This window comes from Podarcis erhardii (genome assembly GCF_964252035.2).
Source record: "Podarcis erhardii genome assembly, chromosome: 12".
NCBI lineage: Eukaryota > Metazoa > Chordata > Lepidosauria > Squamata > Lacertidae > Podarcis > Podarcis erhardii.
In genome coordinates, this window is record NC_138513.1 from 22,533,597 (window position 1) to 22,556,483 (window position 22,887).

The 22,887-nt window shown below is 41.1% G+C and overlaps 1 protein-coding gene across 3 annotated transcripts; it reads right to left on the reverse strand.

Annotated features, from left to right (window-relative positions):
• Positions 1-147: 147 nt before the first annotated feature.
• Positions 148-22,770, reverse strand: PEX1 (peroxisomal biogenesis factor 1). Of its 3 annotated transcripts, none has more exons than XM_081881899.1 (24): positions 22,515-22,770; positions 20,299-20,442; positions 19,256-19,339; positions 18,928-19,042; positions 18,078-18,841; positions 17,339-17,458; positions 16,521-16,638; positions 16,032-16,132; positions 14,803-14,897; positions 14,107-14,239; positions 13,580-13,676; positions 12,295-12,465; positions 11,330-11,484; positions 10,899-11,088; positions 10,631-10,797; positions 8,144-8,278; positions 7,308-7,372; positions 6,956-7,098; positions 6,771-6,874; positions 5,989-6,165; positions 3,335-3,565; positions 2,646-2,843; positions 1,800-1,930; positions 148-449 (listed from the first exon to the last, which is right to left on the reverse strand). In XM_081881899.1, exons 1-24 carry the CDS (start codon positions 22,626-22,628, stop codon positions 368-370), a joined length of 3,834 nt encoding a protein of 1,277 aa, XP_081738025.1. In that variant the 5' UTR covers positions 22,629-22,770; the 3' UTR covers positions 148-367. The 3 variants fall into 3 exon arrangements, with proteins under 3 accessions (XP_081738025.1, XP_081738023.1, XP_081738024.1); XM_081881897.1 differs by lacking the exon at positions 22,515-22,770 and adding an exon at positions 22,383-22,400; XM_081881898.1 differs by lacking the exon at positions 22,515-22,770 and adding an exon at positions 22,130-22,249.
• Between the last annotated feature and the right edge of the window lie 117 nt (positions 22,771-22,887).

Here is a 22,887-nt window from a genome sequence, read left to right on the forward strand (position 1 = left end):
AGGGGGGGAATATGACTTCATACAGTTTTATATTTAGTTTCGGTGTGGTGGCTATCAGAATTGAAGCCAGCTAGAGCTCTAGGCAGTCCAAGATGATAACTTAATCTAAATGGGAAATTAAAACAACTTAAAACACAAGGCAGCCAATAATATCTCAAATATTTTATTATAGGTTTGTAAGAGGACATAATCTGAAAACTAATATTATGTAAAACAGTTTTGCAACAATTAATTTCAAAGAAATCTATTATTTGTCATCTCAGCATTAACATACCCGCAGGTATATATTTTAATATGATTTAATAATGGAAATACTTTACTTTAAAAATTATTTTGGGATAATCACCATAAACGCATTAAACAGCAATTAAGCTAATGTCACTTTTTGTCCTGGTTTGAAAGTTGCTCCACTGGGCCCTTTCCTCTTTGGATTGCGAAAGTTATCGTAGCTAAAAAACAACAATATTAGTGCATTACCACCAGAACTATTCTTTGTAAGAAAAAATATTCAGGTGAAATCTAAAGAAGGCCAAACTCATAAGTAAAACCAGAAATACCTAAGAGGCTTCTTTGGCAAAAACATTTAAAAGTAGCAGTTAACATTTTTATTAGCATTCTTCAACTCCCTCTTCCCCATTCAGGAAAACTAACAAACAATAAACAAATCCATTATAGTTAAATAAGAATTTTAAAGTAATAACAATCAGAGCAAATAACCTATAACTAAGAAAATGTTTAACGTCCACAGAAAACTTTTTTACAACATTTGTTAACAATCACTGGCAAGCTTCAGCAGACTTCTCTTGGAAGCAGAAGCAGCTAGCAAGCCAGTGTGGCACAGTGGTTAGAGTGCTGAACTAGGACCTGGGAGATCAGGGTTCAAGTTCCCACTGGGTGACCTTGGGCCAGTCACTGCCTCTCAGTCTAATCTACCTCTCAGGGTTGTTGTGGGGGATAAATGAGGAGAACTGTGTATGCCACCCTAAGCTCCTCAGAGGAAAAAGGTGTGATATAAATAGAATCAATCAACCAACCAACCAATCAGTCAACAGTACAAATTGCTGCCACTTCTAAGGGCAACTGAGGGAGATGATAAGCATATTCCTGGATGTCACAATGAGGAATTGGAAGCAGGAGCTGTGCGGATGGAATCATGCAGGAGCACAGCTGCTGGCAGGTCAACATGACCATGACTTCAACAATCATCCCTGCTTAAAAAGGGATTTCAAACATTTTACAGTGATAGCAAATGGTGCCCACACTGACAGAAGATAATTTCAATCAATTTTCCCTCCCTCTTGCAGCCCCACCCTACAAATCTGTTTCAGAGGTTCCTCCAGCACTACCATCCCCAAGCAGATTTTTTTGGGGGGGAGCCTCCCCTTTCCGCTGATGGAAGTCTTCTGTCAGTGGACACAACAACACTGGATACAACATTGAGGGCCCACCGTTGAAAAGGAATTTAAAAGAAATTTCATATGCATTTGATAGAAAATCTCCAGCCATTTTTGACGAGTGCCTATCAGTAATCTGCAAGATAATAAAACTTATGTTTCAGGCTTTGGTAGCACAGCCTCTAGGGCTCCATGTATATACCAGCTTCTTTCTCATACAATTTCACTGAAACCTCTTGCCACACTACATTTCAGTAAAGTCTTCAGGATGTGTAGACACCTTAAGACAGAACATGGTATCTGTGTGGCAATAAACTAATAACAGCAACTGTTCCAGAACATGTGTGAGCATATTTTTAATATTAATAAATAATTTGTGTGATTTCCTTGACACAATGTACTTACAGTTCAGTAAAATTATTCCAGTCGTCTTGACTAATAGATGGCTTTGTGTTTCCAAGTGCAGTCATCAGGTGAAGCTGAGTAATGCTTAAAGTGTTCTTGCTGGGTACTGATGATGTAGGAGTGACTTCCTCCTGAAAAAAAAAAAATCACATTAAGGGAAAATACTATAAAATACTGTATTTCACTCCCTGATATTGACAATGCTCAGTTCACAAGTTGGGTCTAACTTTGATTTGCAGTAACCATAGACTAGAGACCAGACTACAGTATATATACTTATGTATACAGGCAAACCATGATTTAAGCCGTGCTTTTTCTTCCCTGCCTTCCCCAATATGCTATCCTTTCTGCAGGTAAATTGGCATGTGTTGCTTCGTTACTATTGTTTGGCAACCCTATGCAGTGTGTGTGTGTGTGTGTGTGTGTGTGTGTGAGTGAGAGTGAGAGAGAGATAGTGAAGTCAAGGAACCTCCAGCACAACTGACAACAGGCCAATTATGCAATGATTCTGTCTGCAGAGATCCCTACTCCATGGCATGGTGACCTGAAGAGGAAGTGCAACAAGCGTAATCACGGTCTGTCAATCAGAAAATAACACCAAACCACAGTTTGCAGAAACCATGGGCTACCAATCTGGATGTCCTAACTAACCATAGTTAAGGTCTGTAATCTATAGTTTGATGTATGTCTTAACTGAGCCAGTGAGTTTGTCTGAATGTTTCAGGACATTCTCTGAGGCTATGCTTCTTTTGAAATGGCAAAACTTTGCAGTAGTTACTATTACTACTTCTACAACAGAACATTTCTAAAGATCAAAAGAATTAACAAAAAAAATGTCTTCCATACCCCGTTTTTGCTTCTGTAGTTGGCCTTGATAGCATTGATTTCAGCCCTGAGTTGCTCTATCTGTTCTTGATTAAGTTCTTGATAACCTTCCTGTAAGGCTGTTCTTAGAATTGGGGGCTGATAGGATACTAAATCCTTCAGAGAGATGCTAGCTAAATCATGATTTATGGAGTTTGGTCCCGAGAAACACTGAGAACTCTGTAGAAACAAGTGGGTGGGTGGGGTAACATAATACCGTTATTATTATTATAGTCATCAATTTTGTGGTTACAGTTACTAATATTTCAGTTATGTTTTTCACAACAACAGTTACATTACCAAAGTTATTTATCAAACAATAGAAGCTTTAGGAAGTATTTTGTTGATCAGATAACTTATTAGTAATATGAAAGTTTAAATATGAATATGTTTCATTTCTAAATACTGTGCATTCATAGGGGATTCTCCCTGGATCAATTCTCATGGGGATGACACAGGTCCTCATTGTTTTCCCAAAAAGAAAAGGACTTGTTGCTGCTTTTGGTCAAGGAAGAATGAGTTCATATTTTAAGTTTATGTTACTCAGAATTTATATCTGTCACTCAGTACTGACATAGATTGAATTAGCACTGTTTCCCCCCAGTTACATTTAGATGCTAAAATGTTTCCTCTGACTTTACAGCATCAATTAAGCAAAAGCAGCCAGCTACCATTTCTGAAGCAGTTCCATTGCCGAGCTCTGATTCATAGGAGCTGCCAAAGTAAAGACGATAGATGTTGGACCTTGGATCTTCTGGAAGCAGCTCACACATCTCAAGAGAAACTAGAGATTGCTCCAAGCCTCCTTCTCCATCTCCAGCAGAATCATCTGATCCACTGCTTTGATTTAAGAAAACCATCGATGATAGACTGAGATCGCTATCTGAGCTAGAACCTATTTCCTGCGGATGGAAATTAACAAAATTAGAATTTCCAACTCTTCCCTCATTCTGGATGTCTGTGTGGCTCTTTATCTTCTGGTCTTCTGGCAGGGAAGAGCTAGCAGTGTGCTGAAGTTAGCAGTGTGCTCAGGACTGCAATACATCAAGGACCATGGCTCACCATATGAACAAATCAGGACCCTCATCATCTGAGGCCCTTCTTCGTGTCCCTGCCCCACAAGAAGTTGGGAAGGTGGCAACACAAGAATGGGTCTCTTCTGTGGTGGCTCCCTGTTTGTGGAATGCTCTCCTTAGGGAGGCTGATCTGGTGCTTTCATTACATATCTTTAAGCACCAGGCAGAAACATTCTTCTTCTCTCAGGTTTTTCGCTAATTAAACAATCTATGGCCTTTTAAATTGTGGGGGTTATTGCTTTGTTTATTATGTTATGTGATTTTTTTAATTGCAAACTGCCCTGTGATCCTCACTATATAAATTTGCTGTTCAAATAAAAGCAGTCGTAAATCCTTAGGCATGCTAAAATTCAGATCTTTGGATCTCATTGTACAACAACATCACAATCAAATCGCTGCACATCACCATAACATTTCTAGGCACCACTCTTGAAAAGCCAAATTACAGTGGTACCTCGGGTTACAAATGCTTCAGGTTACAGACTCGGCTAACCTGGAAGTAGTACCTCAGGTTAAGATCTTTGCCCCAGGATGAGAACAGAAATCGCACAGCAGGTTAAGAACGGACCTCCGGAACAAATTACCGTATTTTTCGCCCTATAGGACGCACTTTTCCCCCTCCAAAAATGAAGGGGAAATGTGTGTGCGTCCTATGGGGCAAATGCAGGCTTTCGCTGAAGCCTGGAGAGCGAGAGGCATCGGTGCGCACCAACCCCTCTCCCTCTCCAGGCTTCAGGAAGCTATCCGCAAGCCTTGGGAGCCCGCGGGAGTGCCCACCAGGCTCGCAAGGCTTGCGGGCGGCAGCCTGCAGCGCGAAGCATGGGGCGCACTCCGGAGCGCACCCCGGGCTTCGAGCAGGTATCGGGCAGCCCGACAAGCTCGGGGGACAGCGGGGAGGCGGAGCGCCGTCATCCCGCTACTCCCTGACCTGGTTTGGAGGCTGGCGGTGGGGAGAAGCAAGCAAGCTGTTCAGCCTGCAGAGGCTTTGCACAGCCATCCCCAAGCTAGAAGAGGGAGATGGAGCGCTCCGTCTCCCTCTTCTGCCTTCAGGGACAGCCTCCCTAGCCTCCGTGGGGCAGCAGCTTGCCCCGCTGTCCCCCGAGCTTGTGGGGCTGGCGGTGGGGAGAAGCGTGCTTGCTTCTCCCCACCGCCAGCCCCACAAGCTCGGGGGACAGCGGGGAGGCGGAGCGCCGCCATCCCGCTATTCCCCGACCTGGTTTGGAGGCTGGCGTGGGGAGAAGCAAGCACGCTTCTCCCCACCGCCAGCCCCACAAGCTCGGGGGACAGCGGGGAGGCGGAGCGCCGCCATCCCGCTATTCCCCGACCTGGTTTGGAGGCTGGCGTGGGGAGAAACTTGCTTGCTTCTCCCCACCGCCAGCCCCACAAGCTGGGGGGACAGCGGGGAGGCGGAGCGCCGCCATCCCGCTATTCCCCGACCTGGTTTGGAGGCTGGCGTGGGGAGAAGGAAGCACGCTTCTCCCCACCGCCAGCCCCACAAGCTCGGGGGACAGCGGGGCAAGCTGCTGCCCCACGGAGGCTAGGGAGGCTGTCCCTGAAGGCAGAAGAGGGAGACGGAGCGCTCCATCTCCCTCTTCTAGCTTGGGGATGGCTGTGCAAAGCCTCTGCAGGCTGGGGGGGAATAAAAATTTTTTCCTTGATTTCCCCACCAAAAAACTAGGTGCGTCCTATGGGCCGGTGCGTCCTATGGGGCGAAAAATACGGTAAATTCTCTACCAGAGGTACCACTGTAATTGGAATATTAAGTATTTTAGTGCCCAGGTTACCAGTTTCAGATTGTGGCCAAGCTACTGGACTTCCTGCACTTTAAGATCTGCTTTGGCATCTTCCCTGGTATGCCCATCCCCTAGATTGCTAAGCTGAGTGGCCACAAGGGAAAGAATCTTCCCATGGACCTGCATCAAATTTCTATGTCTCAGGGTTTCCAGAAGGCCATGAAGAACTATCTTTCTCAACTGGCCTTCCAAGCATGATGGTTTGGTTGAGTTGCATTATTTTTGGCTCTGTTAAAAAATAAATAAATGGAATGATGAGTTTTAGTTTTAAGTCTGAAATGTTATATTACTGTATTTCCTTCGGATATTTGGAATGCAAGTCATTTGGGATTTGTTATTTGCCTGGAAAAGCAGCCTAAAATTATTAGTGAGAAATAATTTTACCATTCAAAAATGTTATGGGTAGCAAACTCTTAACGATTTTTAAGGAAGTCCTTTAAATTTCAGTGCACTTACCTGGGGCAAAGTTGAACCAAAATTAGCATGCACGGCCTCCAATTGTGCATTATACAGTAAAGCTTTTAGGTCTGCTCCTGTGAAATGTTCTGTTTTTTCTGCCAAATGCTGAAAATCCACATCATGTGCCAGAGGGAGAGAATGACTCAGTGCTCTTAAAATTTCCAATCGGGAAGCCTAAGGAAATTAGAAGTAACCCTGTTACTAAAATACTGATTTCTTTCCCTTAGACAGTACTTAATGTTTTGTTTTTCAGTCTTCCGTGTATTTTTCCAATAAGGAAAAGGGCACTGGAGAAGCTAAAACAACATGTGGGAAGGACCCAGTGATGCAAATATTATTTTGAATTTTCTATACATTTTCAAGCATCTCTTCTCAACCATAAGGACTTGCAACTTGCTTTTTATAATACCACGATGAGATTCTCTGGAAGCCAGATTCTGTACCCACTATATTCTGATCTCTTTTTTTTTAACACACCTGTAGATCATAGAATACACACCAATGCCTACAGACGACAGCATCAAAGCTAAGATGAGAAAGGCCTGAGAGAAATCATTAGACTATTCAAGATCATTGCCTTGACACAGAATTCTACCATCACCATCATAATTTCTGCACCAATCTAATGAAAAAATAAAAAAGAATCAAACTTGAATCTGTTTCAAAACGACTTCATTTTATGTTCATGGAAACTCACCCACTGATAGCACAGAACGGACATGAATCCACATAGAAGTGAGTCTTCCTTTCAATATTTGGTACAGTGTTTTGTTTCTTACCTGGTCAGGATGTGGACAATACAGACACTTATCCAATCGGCCTGGTCTCAACAGAGCAGGGTCAATCAAATCAGGGCGACTAGTGGCCGCTAGTACATAAACTCCTTAGAAAAAGAAAGAGACTTTATTAATAAAATGCCACCTTAACCTTTTCCTGGAAGAAACAGAGATGATTTGATCATTACCTTCTAAGCCTTCTACTCCATCTAGTTGAGTCAGCAGTTGATTAACAACGCGGTCAGTTACACCAGTGTTATCATGACCTCTTCGAGGAGCGAGGGAATCAAATTCATCAAAGAAAAGTATGCAAGGCTTGGCTGCCTGTGCTCTGCAATAAATACAACACAATTAGGACAAAAGGAATAAACTGACCCTGCCAAGATTGGACATGTGATATCAGCAAGTCTTGTTATTTCACACCTCCCCAACATACACTTACTAAGCCCGTTTCTTCTCCACATTACAAATCCAGCATCTGTTTTCAGCACTACTTACAGAAACAGAATCTATCAGCAACACCACAAATCTGGATCTAACCTGTTAAATACATCTCGAACTGCTTGTTCACTTGCTCCAATGTATTTGCTGAGCAGTTCTGGTCCCTGTAAAAAAAAAAAGAGAGAAAGAGAAGAGTACTCTCTGCAACCTGAGCTATTTAATTAATCAATGCTTATAAAGTAAAGTGTATAAACTGTGGCATAACATACTGTAATAAAGTACTGTTTGGGCTATGGCAATTACAGACTGTTTAAAAACATTACAAAATATAGGTTTCCAAAGGAATATACCTTGAACATGGTCCAGTAGTTTCTACTTATGATCTACTCCAGTGTTTCCCAACCTTGGGCCTCCAGCTGTTTTCGGACTACAATTCCCATCATCCCTGACCACTGGTCTTACTAGCTAAGGTTGATGGGAGTTGTAGTCAAAAAACAGCTGGAGGCCCAAGGTTGGGAAACACTGATCTACTCTACTGGGATCACATTAACACTGCTTGTTAAAGAGCGGGCAGTCAGGGGGAGGGGGAGAACAAACACACAGAAGGACAAAAAGGAATTGATACCCATTAAGTAGTGTGCTCCAAAAAAATCTATGGCAAAAATGAAGCTAGTTTGTTTGGACTTTGTTGATTTGGACTGTAGAAAGTTGGACTATTTTCTTTAGGCTAAATATGATGGGTCATAATCCAGGTATGTTCATATGCCATATTTATGTGTGCATCACAAACACATAAATTTACTAAAACATATGAGAGCTTCTGAGAGACAGACTGTAGCATATAATTTTTATCACCTTAGTGGATTCTGACTTATGGAACACATCTTAGTATTTTCAGTTACTGCAATAAATTCTGAAAAATCTCACATTCTTACCTTGATGCTGATAAAATTCATTCCACTTTCTCGGGCAACTACACCTGCTAACAAAGTTTTCCCTGTTCCTGGAGCCCCATATAGTAAGATTCCTCTTCTTTGTCGTATGGGCAGGTTTGCAAATAATTCTGGATACTGAAAACATATGAAGTCTTTAGAAATTGCATCTGCTTTAAAAAGTATATGATCCCTTAATAGCACCTGTTTAAGAACCTCTGTGCAGGGTAGCTAAGTGTGAAAAATTGGATTTAGCCTACAGTATGCTGAAGAGGCCAGAGATCATCTTGGAAGTCTCTTAGTGCAGACCGAGGTCATGGATCCTGAGCTTCCATAGCCACCACCCACTATGAACCACGCTGCTTTAAATGTGCATTTTATATTGGACTTCCTTTAGAATTGTTTTCTTTTGTAATGTTTAAGATTATTATTTTTTGTTAACTTTGCTGTGTTAAATGTGCACTCTGTCCCTGACCTCTTTTGTAATGCTTTGTTTGAAACCTTTAAGGTAATATTTTAATATCCTGTTAATTACGTTGCTTTGAGTGTATACAGTGGTACCTCGGGTTACATATGCTTCAGCTTACAGACTCTGTTAACCCAGAAATAGTGCTTCAGCTTAAGCACTTTGCTTCAGGATGAGAACAGAAATCGTGCTCCAGCGGCGCAGCAGCGGGAGGCCCCATTAGCTAAAGTGGTGCTTCAGGTTAAGAATAGTTTCAGGTTAAGTACAGACCTCCGGAACGAATTAAGTACTTAAACCTGAGGTACCACTGTACTTGACTTTCTTCAGTAATGTTTTAAATCAGTAATGCTTTATTCTGGATTGTTTTCTTTGATGTGTCAATATAGATTGTAAATCGCTTTGAGGTTTTTTTCTTTAAAAATATTAAGTGGTATAGAAATGAAATGAATAATAATTCATAACCCTAACCCTATTATTATTCATGTAGTTCCACAATTACTATTATGATATGCTCCATAATATCAATTTTGGCAAAATCCATATCTATGGTGGAACCAATGAGTCACCATAACATCTCTATGCTTATTTTGAAATGCGACTAAATGCATCTATATAGAGACTAACATTTGCATGAGTGTTTTATCATCCACAGGTGTTGGGTGTTTTTCTGCATTTCCAGGCTTCAGTTTAGTCTGCTGGGGCAACAGCATTATGAAACAGCCCAATAATGATCAAAGAGCCATATGCATATTATTGATATAAAGGTAAAGGTACCCCTGACCGTTAGGTCCAGTTGCGGACGACTCTGGGGTTGCAGCACTCATCTTGCTTTACTGGCTGAGGAAGCCGGGGTTTGTCCGCAGACAGTTTTTCCGGGTCATGTAGCCAACATGACTAAGCCGCTTCTGGCGAGCATGGAAACCAGAGCAGCGCATGGAAATGCCGTTTACCTTCCCACTGGAGCGGTACCTATTTATCTACTTGCACTTTGACGTGCTTTCAAACTGCTAGGTTGGCAGGAGCAGGGACCGAACAATGGGAGCTCACCCCATTGCGGGGATTCGAACTGCTGACCTTCTGATCTGCAAGCCCTTAGGCTCAGTGGTTTAGACTACAGCGCCACCCGCGTCCCTATTTTTGTCTATTATTGATATAGACAAAAACAAAACACACAGTTTTATTTCTGTGGTCCTGTTCATAACTACTTCAAATGTGGTGTGTACGGATCCCTACACATATAGTGGTATACCTTCTCCACCTCATATTGGCATGTTGGCTATAACAAGAAATAGTCTGCGTTCATAGAGTCCAAAGAATGCCCCAAAAAACTGGAATTATTTTTTTAAAAAAAAGATTGCATGGATTTGGCACACATAAAAAGTATGCATTTTTTCACCATGCCTGATGCAAGGCAGCTGAAGATAAGGAAAATACACCCCTAGCAGCCACTGATGAAGAGGGGTGCCATTATTAACCCGGCCTTCTGGGAGCAGCACCACTGCCATGTACCAGAATGCAGACGGTCAAGGCAGGGTGATGCAGGACACCTGATTGGCTTCACTGATGTGCCCACACTGTCCTGCACTGTCCCTGGGCCTGGCTGTCATGCTGCTTACAGGATGCCAGGTCTGCAGCACTGCTGCTCCCTGCTGGCAACTCTGGATAACTGCCTCCAACACTGTGTCATTCAATTATCTGAGGTAGATAAGCCACCCAGGCTTCTTTGTGAACCTTCCTGCCTTAATAGTCCTCAGCTGTTGCATCTTCATTCTTTCCTCAGCTCTGTGCATTACCGTCAGGGATGATCTTCTAGTTTATGCCCTTTAACATACCGTTGCTGAAGCTGTACCGTTCTCCTCTCCAGCTTCTGCAAACTTACATATGAATGAGAAATGGATGTACTATGGGTGCATATTTGTCCATTTTGGTTTAAGAAGCTGTCACCCGCTCAAGCCAGAACCATCAAAGGCCTGTGTTCCTAGAAACACCTACCAATGGCAGACACAACTGTAAGAGAAAAGTACCTTGGCAGGCAATTGGATAGTATCTATAAGCACTTGCTGTATCTCCTTGAGGCCACCAATTCTATCCCAGCCAAACTCCTGAGGCTTATGGAGGTTAACGTTTCTCAAAGATGTTGGGGTAAAACCTTCTAAAGCTTTTTGGAAGTCTGATGTTGACAGAATCAAATCTGTTAAAATGGATAAACACATTCACTTTATGATTTTTTACACCGAAATATTACATTATACGCAATTTTTTCTGAATACTTCATAAAATTATTATACATACCTTCTTTTTTACACGTTCCTTTGGTAGAAACACATGAGTGTACAGCACGTTCAACTAACATTGTCAGATCTCTAGCTACAAATCCTTCTGTTTCCTTTGCAATTAGATGGAGATCAAGATTACAAAACTTGTCTATATTGGAGTCAAGTTTATTTTTTATTATGGAATGAAGTATTTCACACCTTTGTCCCTGGGAAAAAAATACAGTAAATTTATCTGTAGCCTAAATTCGAAGAATTGAAGAAAAAGAAGAAGACTGGCCAAATTTCAAATTAATTAAAAGGGACAGATTCTGAAGAAATAATAAAATGCAGATCTGTGCATTCAACATACAGTATCACATTTTATACAGAGATCTTAAACAAAAATACTTGGAATTAGATTGCATGGTTTTAAGATGCTTTGATTAAAACATAATTTATTGCTTTTACCTGATTTGGAGCCTGGATATGTTGGAAACACTGAAATATGTGAATTCCTTGAGCAGAAATCATGGAAGAATGTAGTGACTGTTCAGATAGGCTTGTGGCAATGAGTGCAATCAAACTGTGCATGGAAATAACTTCTTTTATCATATCTGTCAAAACTAGGAACAGAAATACAAATCAATTCAAACTTCATGGATCGATGGCCATATAAAATAGCAGCTCTCAATTTTAGTGTTACAGAAACAGCATCTTCTTTTATTTCAGTGCATTGTCTGTTCCAATAAAGTTCCAGAAGCTTGAAATTTTGTTGGTATCATCTGTTAATAACCTAACAAAGCACATTCCTATACTGTATCCATAAGTATTACAGCACAAGTCCCCTGGAATTCAATAGGTTTACTTCCATATAAATAATTACAGCTTCAATATACAAGAGCAAATCATAACCTTATCCATAACATTGTACCAAATGCTGAATATATTGTTTATAACCTGCAAATACAGACACACTATGTAGTCTTGTGCTCATTACTAAGAATATGCAAGTGCTGGATTATGCTGTTTCTTTCGGAAACATTAAAAAGCTAAATATCAATATTACTTGGGCCAGGGCACATTCCCAGAGGTGGCTATCCTTTTTAGCCCAGGGACTGCATGGCAGCAGTGGGTGTAGCAAAAAGAACAGCCATGGCCATTGCATACTCTTTCACACACATATCAGAGCACATCTAAAAACAAGCAACAGAGCTCCCCATTCTGCAGTTGATCCATGCAGATCAAGAGGAGCAGGGAATATGGTTTTCTCCACATTGCGTGGAAAATTCATTTCAAAGTTTAAAATATTGCTAGCTCTCATGAAGATATGAACAACAGATTGTGATCTATTCAGGACCTTGCAAAGGTCAGATGTTTCCACTCACAGGACAGTTAAAGCAAAAACAACTCAGTAATGGTTGGTAAACCGTTACCATGAGCAAGGCGAGTACTCTGGACAGCTTCAGGACTGTTCTCATGCTCCGGAGCAAGGGGTACTCCAACTATGTGATCAAGGTCATCTAGCAAAACAACAGATGGTTGTTTCCATCCTGCCTCTAGAAAAACTTCTTCCAGTTTTTTCCGTATGTTTTCTAATCTCTTTCCTGAAAAACAAATATAGTGATTAGAACGACACAGAAGAAAAATGTGCCAACTTCCAATACAATCTATGATTTGGCAAGATTATGGGTCAGAGACTAGCTTGTATATGACATTTCCATTATACCAAGAGGTCTTAAAATTACCCTATTGTGGATCTCCTATCTTCTATCTGCTGAACATGTAAGGAAAGCTGGTGCAGAATAATATAATTCACTAGTCTGAATCACTCTGCTGCCATAAACGCACAGAATAGTCATAGGCAAGCCATTCTCTCAGCCTCAGTCCTCCAACAGCAATATGTGATGAACACACTAGCCTATTTTACATAAATAAATAAAATAAACTGAGTTCAATGGGACTTTTTCCCAATTAAGTGTGCACAGGACTGCATCTTAATTGACACAAAATGAAGCAGTACAAACATCAGAGACATAATACATAATAATATAAATAGATCACATATTTCAAACTGGGGGGAGGTTGGCAGAGGAAAGAGGGAAGAAAGGCCCAGACAATATTCTTGATGCTGCTTTTGAAATAGATTTTTTAAAACAGTATGGTTCTGGCTCCTACCTGCTTAAGTGACCAATCTAGTAACAGCAAGGCCTAAAATGTGAATATTAAACCAGTGGGATGGGACACAGGGTATGGGCATAAGACCCAAGTTCAAACCTACTGGGTGGCTACAGAGAAGACACATTTTCAATATAGCCCAAACTCTTACCAGTTGTTGCTATGATAAACAAAAACACTCGGAATAGTATTTATTTATTTGTTAGTTGCTTTTCTCACAAAATGACCCAAAGCAACTTACATTAAAACCAAATAAAGAACTTCCAATAAAAATCTAAAAACAAAGCTGAACAGATAAAACAGATCAGGACTTGCTGATCTCACCCAACTAAAAGGGGCCACAATGCCGCCATTAAGAAAAAAGTATTCACCTGGTGCCCAAAAACAGATAAAGGTGGTGCTAGGCATGTTTCCCTGGGTAGAGCAGACTACAAGCTGGGAGTCACCACTGAAAAGGTCTGATCTAATTAACTTGGTAACTTACCCTTTTAGTTTAATGGTATTCTGAAAATCCTACAAGAAGGGAGACAGTTGTACCCATACCTCTTAAAGCTTTGCAGTCAACTACTTCCACATGGGCATCCAGTCTATCAAATGCTTCTTTGCAGATGGCTTTTGCTAAAGTTGTCTTGCCACTTCCCTGTAAAATAAATTAGGGCTAAAAACTCCTAAAATAATACCCAGATTGAAAAACTATCAAAGTTTGCTACTATGCTTTTCTATTTCTGTAATATTTAACCTGGTGGTGTAAAATCATGCAGATTCAATGCAATCTGTTCAAGTCTACCAGATCCAATGTTTCTTTATAGCCCTTGGAGAAACAAAGCGTCTATGTGTGCATGCACATGCACATGCACATGGACATTTTGCTTTCTTCCTCTCTAGGGGTAAGAGGAAAGTGATTCAAGGGTGGAGGGAGAGAAGCATGCAGATGGAGGAATCTCCATGGCACTCTCTCAAAATTCTAAATGCACTCACACGCTCAGAAAGATTGACAACCACTTGAATTGGACTAATGATAAAACCCAGAATTTATTGGGTGCTAAAACAGCCAAATATAAAAGTTTTACCTTTGCTCCAGTAATCAGGATACCTCCACTGCATAGCCCTGCAGATATGGGAGCTAGCTTTTGAGACAGTGGTCGTTTCAAAAGGCTGTGAGATACATGCTTCAAAGAAGATACTGCTAAATTATCAACTCCTCTGCAATAGAAATGTTAACAGAATTGAGTGCCCTCTCAATGTACTGTAGTCAAATTAAATCGTATAAAATTAAAAGCTTGGCTATTTTAGAGTACTCTCTGTCTCGATTATTTATAAACTGTAGCCAATGACCCAGTTGCAGTATTTGCTACTGTATTGCACACACTGGTGGCAACTGCAGAATAATGTCTGCCATTAAGTATGTCAAACATTCATTTTGCAAAAAGTTTCCATGTATATGAAGAAATAATCCTGCATACGACTGCATTATTTGCTTCACCCCATTATATGTGTGTTCAGATAAACCAACCACACCAGCAAAGCCTGTATTAGAGGGCACAGGTGTGCCAAATACTTGCCCAATTTCTGAGTCATGAGATTAGAACTATATGTGTGCTTAAATCTTGACAGGACTCTAGGGCTAATCTAATGTTCTCTTTAGCTACAACGTTATTGACATCTAAATTGCTTCATATTTATATTACACATTTAATATTTATTTTTGCATAGCTTTTTATTGTTGATTTTTTATTCTAATTTGTGATAGTATTAAAATGTCTCACCCTAAACTGTTCAGACCAAACCATGGAAGAAGCTGCTCACAAGAAGATTGTGCACCACTGCCATTGGCTACTGAGGTCACAGGATGTACCAGAACCTACACAAAAGAAGACAGTCACTATTTAGAAGTGAGGGTGCCTTTTTAGAACAGTGTTTCCCAACCTTTTTTGGGCAAAGGCACACTTGTTTCATGAAAAAAATCTCGAGGCACACCACCATTAGAAAATGTTTAAAAAATTAACTCTGTGCCTATATTGACTATATATAAAGTAACTCTCTTTAATAGGCATCAAATAAACACAAAGAAAGTACCGTATTTTTCGCCCCATAGGACGCACTTTTTCCCCTCCAAAAATAAAGGGGAAATGTGTGTGCGTCCTATGGGGCGAATGCAGGCTTTCGCTGAAGCCTGGAGAGCAAGAGGCATCGGTGCGCACTGACCCCTCTTGCTCTCCAGGCTTCAGGAAGCTGTCCGCAAGCCTTGCGCGCCCGGCAGGAGCTCCCGCCCAGCGCGCAAGGCTTGGGGCGGCAGCCTGTTGCCCGAAGCACAGGGAGCCCTCCGGAGGGCTCCCCGTGCTTCGGGCGAGTGTCTGCAAGGCTTGCGCGCCCGGCGGGAGCTCCCGCCAGGCGCGCAAGGCTTGGGGCGGCAGCCTGTTGCCCGAAGCACAGGGAGCCCTCCGGAGGGCTCCCCGTGCTTCGGGCGAGTGTCTGCAAGCCTTGCGCGCCCGGCAGGAGCTCCCGCCAGGCGCGCAAGGCTTGGGGCGGCAGCCTGTTGCCCGAAGCACAGGGAGCCCTCCGGAGGGCAGTGGAACCTGTAGTCCAAAACATCTGGTTGGTTAGTAGAAGCAGGAAAGCTGCTGTACAGTTTTCACTCCATCAATTCTACAATGAAAATTAAAGTTGTCATTACAATATAGAAAACTGAAAATTAGAAAACGATAAACACACTTCAAAAATCAGGAAGTGAGAGAACTACAAGCTTGCTTTGGAAGATGGGGGCAGGTTGCTGCAAAGCCTTTCCTTAATCTTCTTAAGAGAACTTGAATTTATCTTCCAGTGATGTTCATTGTGACTGAATTTATGTACAGATTATCATAAGAGTCTCCTCTCCTGCAATGCTTCATGTACAATGAGTCAAAAACCAAAACGAATACGAAAGATACCCTAATAAACAGAATTGCACTGTTGATATAATTTAAGTTATTGGATACCTGAAATAAGTGATATTTACTTGCATATTTGTCTTCTGCAACAAGCTGGGACTCAGGATGTAAGTATTTTTTGCCTTCTCCTCTTCAGAAGTAATGACATTGAGGACAAAGTCCTCCATACCTTTCAAAACATAATGGACACATCAATTTGCGTCTGATACAAAATAGTAAATTTTAATACCTTGTAGATCTTGTATTATACACTGGTAAACCCTAGCTCATGCAAAAGTGTTTCAATGTGTATGTGAGTATTTTTGTGGCTAAAGGCTTTGATCACACTTTGATTCACTGGCAAAGACCCATTTAATGGTTGACCATAGGTGAGAGTATGGATCTTTATTTATTGGGAGCACCTTTATTTAAATACAATAGTTAAGTAACAGACTGAAAAGACAATGATAAATAACTCATAGTTTTAATTGGTGATTTTTTTTAAAAAAAAATCAAATATATTTTCATAACTGGGTAGAAATATATTCACAATCACTGCTAAGGGCAGTTCAGCTTACCATCTTTAAGAGATAATTGTATATCATTCGTGCCTGCTATTAGCAAGGGAAGTTTGCTATAATCCTCTATCCACAAATTAAAGGCATTTTTAATTTCATCGTCACTGATATCTTTATTCTAAAATGAAGAAAGGATGAGAAGCATTGTTAGTTCAGTAAATATTCCTAACACTTTCACACAATAAACATTTGCTCATTCAAGTATACAAGGATCAGAAGTGCTGAGAACTGAGGCAAGTCATTATCTGAGGATTTACTAGTGGCCCCAGTTTTATCCAAATTATGATTATCTTCTTTATTATTTCCTAAGGAAAAATCTATACTGAAAAAAGAGTTTAAATATTTAACTAATGTTAAATATTATGTTAAACTATGTTCAAGCTCTTAATTGTATATGCAATAACCATTTTAGTTCACTTGTGACATTACTGCTCCTCAACAGTCTAAATCAGGGGTTAGCAACCTTTTCCAGCTGTTTTGAAAAGAAAAAATAAGAACCATGCCCCACAAATAACCCAGAGATGCATTTTAAATAAAAGGACAAATTCTACTCATGTAAAAACACGCTGATTCCCGGACCATCCGCGGGCTGGATTGAGAAGGTGACTGGGCCGCATCCGGCCCCCAGGCTCTAGGTTGCCAACCCCTGGTCTAAATAAACTCCTTATATTCTTATGAAGAACTGGTAACCGTAGGTTGATAATGCCTTTGGAATAAATTGTCTCAAATAATAGCATAATGCAATATGAATTTCACCAACTTGTAAAACCACATGCAATCAGCTTAACAAATAATTACGGTCAAGAATGCAAACTCACTAAATATTTTTTGGGATGCAATCTAATAGATGAGGGAATTTTAGGATCCAAGTTCACTGATGTGATTCTGACAGCTGAATGCATTTCTATGTGTAGTCTCCCTCTCAACTCTTCTGGTATCTGAAATAAAGTTAAGAAAAACAAGAAATATGAAAGAATAAATGCTGAAGACTATTCTACACATTTCACACTTCAAAGGTATACCCACCAGGGTTGTACTTGAAGTTTGTATAACTTAAGAATGACTTAATTTTTTTAAGATTTCGAATGTACCTGAAGATTTCAAATACCCTGACTGTCCATCAAATGTAATTTAAGCCTCCTCAGTTTCAGTTAGTAAGGAAATATAACGATTTCAGTTAAATAAAACAAACCAGACAAGTATATTTTTTAAAAAGAAGAAATGGTTTGAAACTGTATGTTGGGCTCCACCCAGAGTGGCTGGGGCAACCCAGTCAGATGAGTGAGGTACAAATAAATTATGAATTATTATTATTGCTGTTGTTATTATTATTATTTTCAGACTATATCCTATTGAAGTTAATGGAACTATTATAAGACAACTATTGTGGCTTGGAGATGGTACCACTGTGATCCTGAGGACACTTCTTTATAAATAATCCACTATAATCTTTAGATCTTATTTCCAAGTAACCATTTAAAAAAATGTAATATTATTAAGCAATGATTCAACACTTAAAATCTTTAATCTTCTGTAGGCTTCTGAAATTGGACTAACCCAAACTCTTCCGACATGCAGTTGTTCCATGTTGTTATTACATATTATAGCACTCTTTAGATCCTCAATTCCATTCCATATTATTTGTACAATAGATATCTCATTGGATTCTTGACTTTTACTAGGGCCGGATTGCTTTTTGTCTTCTCCATTGATCATCTGTTTTTCTTTCTTTGACATTACATTCTGCTTTGACTCTTGATGCTGCTGTCTTGGAGAGAGCAGTGTAGTGATTTTCCCGTAAGACACTTTAATATTAGCTTCTAAAGCAGGGAATTCTAGATTCCATGGAAATACATGAATGGCGTTGCATTTCTGAAACGTACATGTTGCCAATGTATTTTGCACACTGGGGGGCTGAATCTGGCATACTCTGAAAACAGAATCCATGTGAATCAAGTTTAGCAGCCCATCTTTGGCAGCATTCAGTTCACCTGTGTCACGAGAAGCCTCCTGTTCTTTGTCAGAAGAGAAAATGTTCCCAATTAAATTCCATATGTTTGGCAGGACACTTGCAGTTAATGACGCCTTTGCATCTGGCTTAGGCTCTTGGACTCCCGTATTTAAATTAGTTTCTTTGGCACATGATTCCTTAGTTGTTGCTCTTGGATCCAACATGGTTTTAGGAACATTGTCCTGTAAGGTGTCACTTTTTGTGGAAGGCAGCATGGTGGAACTTCCTTCATACTGACGTACTTTGGGGCGTATGAAAAGCTCTGTACGAGCTTCCAGTCTCCCGTAAAGAGCAGCAGGTTTTAGAGTAACTGGAATTAAAGAGAGGCAAGTTAATACATATGCCACCTTACAATTATTCCTGCAACGTTATAGGAAGACTTGCATGAACACTTACCAATCTGGATATAAATACAAGTGTGTTGTTCTACCCACACTGGGAAGACAGCTTTGGGAAACACTATTCGAATTTGGTCAAGAAGATGGCTTTCAAGTGAGAAAGCATGCAGCTCCTACAATACATTGCAGAATGTTAGAAAACATTTCATATTAGAACTCATTGAAATTTGTATACTAAACTGGATCTGAACCATAAAGAAAACAACAAGAGGAAACACTCAGAAAAAAACATTAGAAGGTGGGGGGAGTGGGAGAGGACAGGAATGAAGAACACCACCCTGTTTAAAAGCATTAGGAGAGCTAAATAATTTAAATTTCTGCATTACCAGGATCTCCCAATCATCGGCTGAGAGGGGTTCCACTTCTACTTGCTGACAGGACAAGACTTGAGAACAGGGCTCGAGGAAGATCTGCCAAACAATAAACCTTTTTGAAAAAATACTCTCAATATATTTACATAAACAATGCAGTGGAGATGGAGCGAGTCATGGAGTTGCTGACAATGGGGATGAACCACAAGCACCTGCATTTAACCAAATTGCATTATAAGTTTTTCACCATTTATTGTTCAGCAGTGTTGCTTGTTCCCCTTGGAAAATCAACAAATCATTTCCCAGCCTTCCTTTAAAAAACAGTTTGCGACTTGGTTCAGGACATTGTCAAATGCAAAAAGGTTGGATGGAAGACACTTTTACATGTTCATGTTCATGAAACAATCAACTCACTAAATATGAACAAATCACCCTGATATAGAACAGCTGTAATTCATGCATGGAAGCAACTCTCAACATTATATATTTATTGATTAGGTCCTGTAGAAATAAGTACATGCTGCGCCAGGCAAGGTAAGGGGAATCCCAGCTTTTAGAACCAGGGGTTGTGTACATAAGCTTTCAAACAAGTACTTTCAGTTCTGATAAACTTTTGGCGAGAGAGAAGGCTGATTCCAGTCACTGCTGTTTCCCATCACAGATCATAACTGGCAAAACTAGCAGTACTCTCCATCTGTCACTGAGATCTTTGCACACAGCTGCCTTTGCACAGCTGAATACAAAGAACCTGAAACTGGGGCCTGCATATTTTGCAGATACAAGGAAACAAAAATGTACAAATGAATGGAAGCCATAGAAAAAGAGTCATTTCCAAAGTTACTTGCTCTATAATTTTGTCCCATTTTCAATGTTACCCTAAATGTTAAACACCAGTTCCTGCAATTCAGGTGTGCTGAACCCTTATTTATTTGCAAAAGCTTTACTAAAAAGAATTTTGACATTACTCAGTAGACAGATGGAAACCAATGATTATGAAATATATTTGCCTAGTTTAATATTCTAGTCCAGGCAAGAAAATAAAAGTCAACATTCCAAACCTGTTGCCCATCTTTGATGCCAAGTTTCTCTGCAAGTTGTCTGTTCATTTCTACAACATTTTCAGCATGCTGACCACAATGTCTAGTTTCTGTCCAGCCCAAGAAAACAGGCTGATTGCCCCAAGAAGCTTTCACAGCTTGATCCTGTTCATGCCACAGAAAACAGATACATGTCAAATAGCATAGCAGCCTGTAGTACCCATAATTATTTTTCCAGTTATCTATATGTGATTGCGCAAATAGCATCAATAATTATTCAACAAAGGGGAAGTTTATATGACACATTTCTGTACAGAATTCTTATCTACAGGATACTGTATTAATGTTGTAGAAAACATACATTATTTTGGAACACTAATGTGTTTAGTGTGTCTTTCACGTTCAAGCAAACAAGTAAATGCAAGAGCTGTTTGACAGTGGAACAGACTTCCATGACAGCTGGTGGACTCTCCTTCCTTGGAGATTTTTAAGAGGTTGTGTGGCTATCTGTCATGTATGATTAAGTTGAGATTCCTGCATTGCAGGGGGTTGGACTATATGACCCTCAGGGTACCTTCCAACTGTACAATTCTATGATAAAAAATTGATTTTTGGGGGATGCTAATGAAATTAGTGCAGTCCTGTGTTTGATTGGATGCATGTGCAGAGCTTTTCCATGAATGGGCTCCCTCATCTACTTCAATTGAGAAAACGACCTATGTGTCCAAAGAGATGTCTACAGTCAGATCCCTTTAGTGAAACAAATGGAAGAATTGCTGTGGTTGGTGGAGTTCCACAAACTCTGAAGCCTTTGTACCCAACTGCTGAACCAGGCCAAGAGTCTTGCAGTTTGTACACAATTTGGTTATACTCATCCTGTAGAAATTCCAAATGCTTTTCAGCCCTTATTTGATACGAACATGTACGTTTTATACAAGGATTCCCAACACCAATATAGTGCAATGGCAAAACACCTAACAATGTTGCAGCAGGTTAACAGGCAGGTGTTAATGACAAGAGAACATTGTGAAATTGTGCCTTCATCTACAAAGATGTATGTACAGTTCAATTCAGGGGTGGGGAACATGAGACTCTTTGCCTAATTTTATGCAAGTGGGAGGTGACTGGAGAAAAGAAGGGTGGATTGGGTGGCAGGAAGAGAGGGAGATAAAATGGACAGAGTGATGGAGTGGGGGAACCCTCTGCAAGTGAAGAGTTCAGACCTCTGGCAAGGGTAATATATATGGGGAGGAAAGATGCTACAGAGGCCACTAACAGGCAACAGTGAAGCTTAACAAGCCTGACCAATATCCTCCATGAATCAACAGTGTACCACTGAAAGTGCATTAGTTACCTATGTTTTATATTGTTTTTGGCTACTATTGATTTTAATAACCTTTTAAACTGTTTTTATTGAGAACACTTATTTAGACACAGAAAGCATATTTTTGTTCCTTTATGAAGCAGATAAATTCAATAATTTGAGTTTTTAATTAATTTCAATGTCAGTAGTCCATTTCAAGAATATCTGCAAGATGGAATGTAAAAATCATTTCACATAATTCTTCTTTGCACTGAAGTTAAGACTTTGTTCCACTAGTGTTACCAGGACCCTTACAGAAGAGCATCTCCTAATTTGATGCAGTAGCTGCTGTACCCTATACAGTATAAGGTAAAGTGGGGAGGGGGGGGGCAAATTCAACTCTTGTGCGCATGTCTGTGAAAGAGAGCAACAGTGTCAGATATGGTGGGAAGCTAAAGAAAGGATGGCAGGTTCTCTCACTCTTAAAAGCTGCAGTGGCGACATAATGAGCGTGACATAACAAGAACCTTTAATTTTGTATCCTTCTACCTTCTGCCCTGCGAATAAAGTCTCTCACAGGCCCCGTTGTATCCTGAACCCAGTCACCTGAGAACCACACCCCATAGCGCCAGGATGCTGGAGGGCAAAAGAGGATTCCCCCGAGCCCCCCAATCCCCGCTGCTGCCATAGCAACGGGACGCCAGGACGCTGGCAAGGCTGACGAGAAAGAAAGCGGCGACTGAACGTCGCCAGAAGAGGACGAGGAGAGCAAACGTGTGAACGAGACGGCTGCCCACGTTACCATAGCGACATGACATGGGGGGGGGGGAAGGCTGGCTGAGGAGATAGAAAAGGCCCTCAGAGAAACGAGCCAGGGCGAATTCCCAGGATCCTCTCTGCCCGGATAAAGCCGCCCTCCCCCGCGTTCCTGTACCTGCTGCAGACGGAGGCTGGAAGCCAGCCCAGGCGGCAGGTGCAGGAAGCAGTCCCGGGCGCCGCTCAAGGAGACGCTGGCCGTGGCTGCCCCGGGGCCTCCCACCCCCCACATGGCAGGTGCCGGCCCTGCGACCGCGCAGAGCCCCGTGCGGCTCGCGCTAAGGGCCGCAGAACATGTACTTGCTGCTGCTGCCGCCGCTGCTGCTGTTCCTTCCTGCTTCTCGAGCGGCCCACCCTCTTTGCCCGCTCGCTGTGATTGGCTGAAGCGGTTCGGCCCCTTGTTTTGTTTCCTGGCTCGCTTCAACTTTCACCCGCTTACCTCAGCCTTCCCAGAGCGCAGGACCAATGAGAGCGCGTTACCTGATTTAGCT

Excerpts from the sequence above, each read along its gene's own strand:
- PEX1 (XM_081881899.1), bottom strand. The coding sequence starts at position 22,628 with ATGTGGGGGGTGGGAGGCCCCGGGGCAGCCACGGCCAGCGTCTCCTTG. Across the intron at positions 11,485-12,294 it reads GAGTACTCGCCTTGCTCATG|TTTTGACAGATATGATAAAA; the intron begins GTAACGGTTTAC and ends TTCTGTTCCTAG. Across the intron at positions 7,099-7,307 it reads GTTCGAGATGTATTTAACAG|AGCACAGGCAGCCAAGCCTT; the intron begins GTTAGATCCAGA and ends TATTTATTGCAG.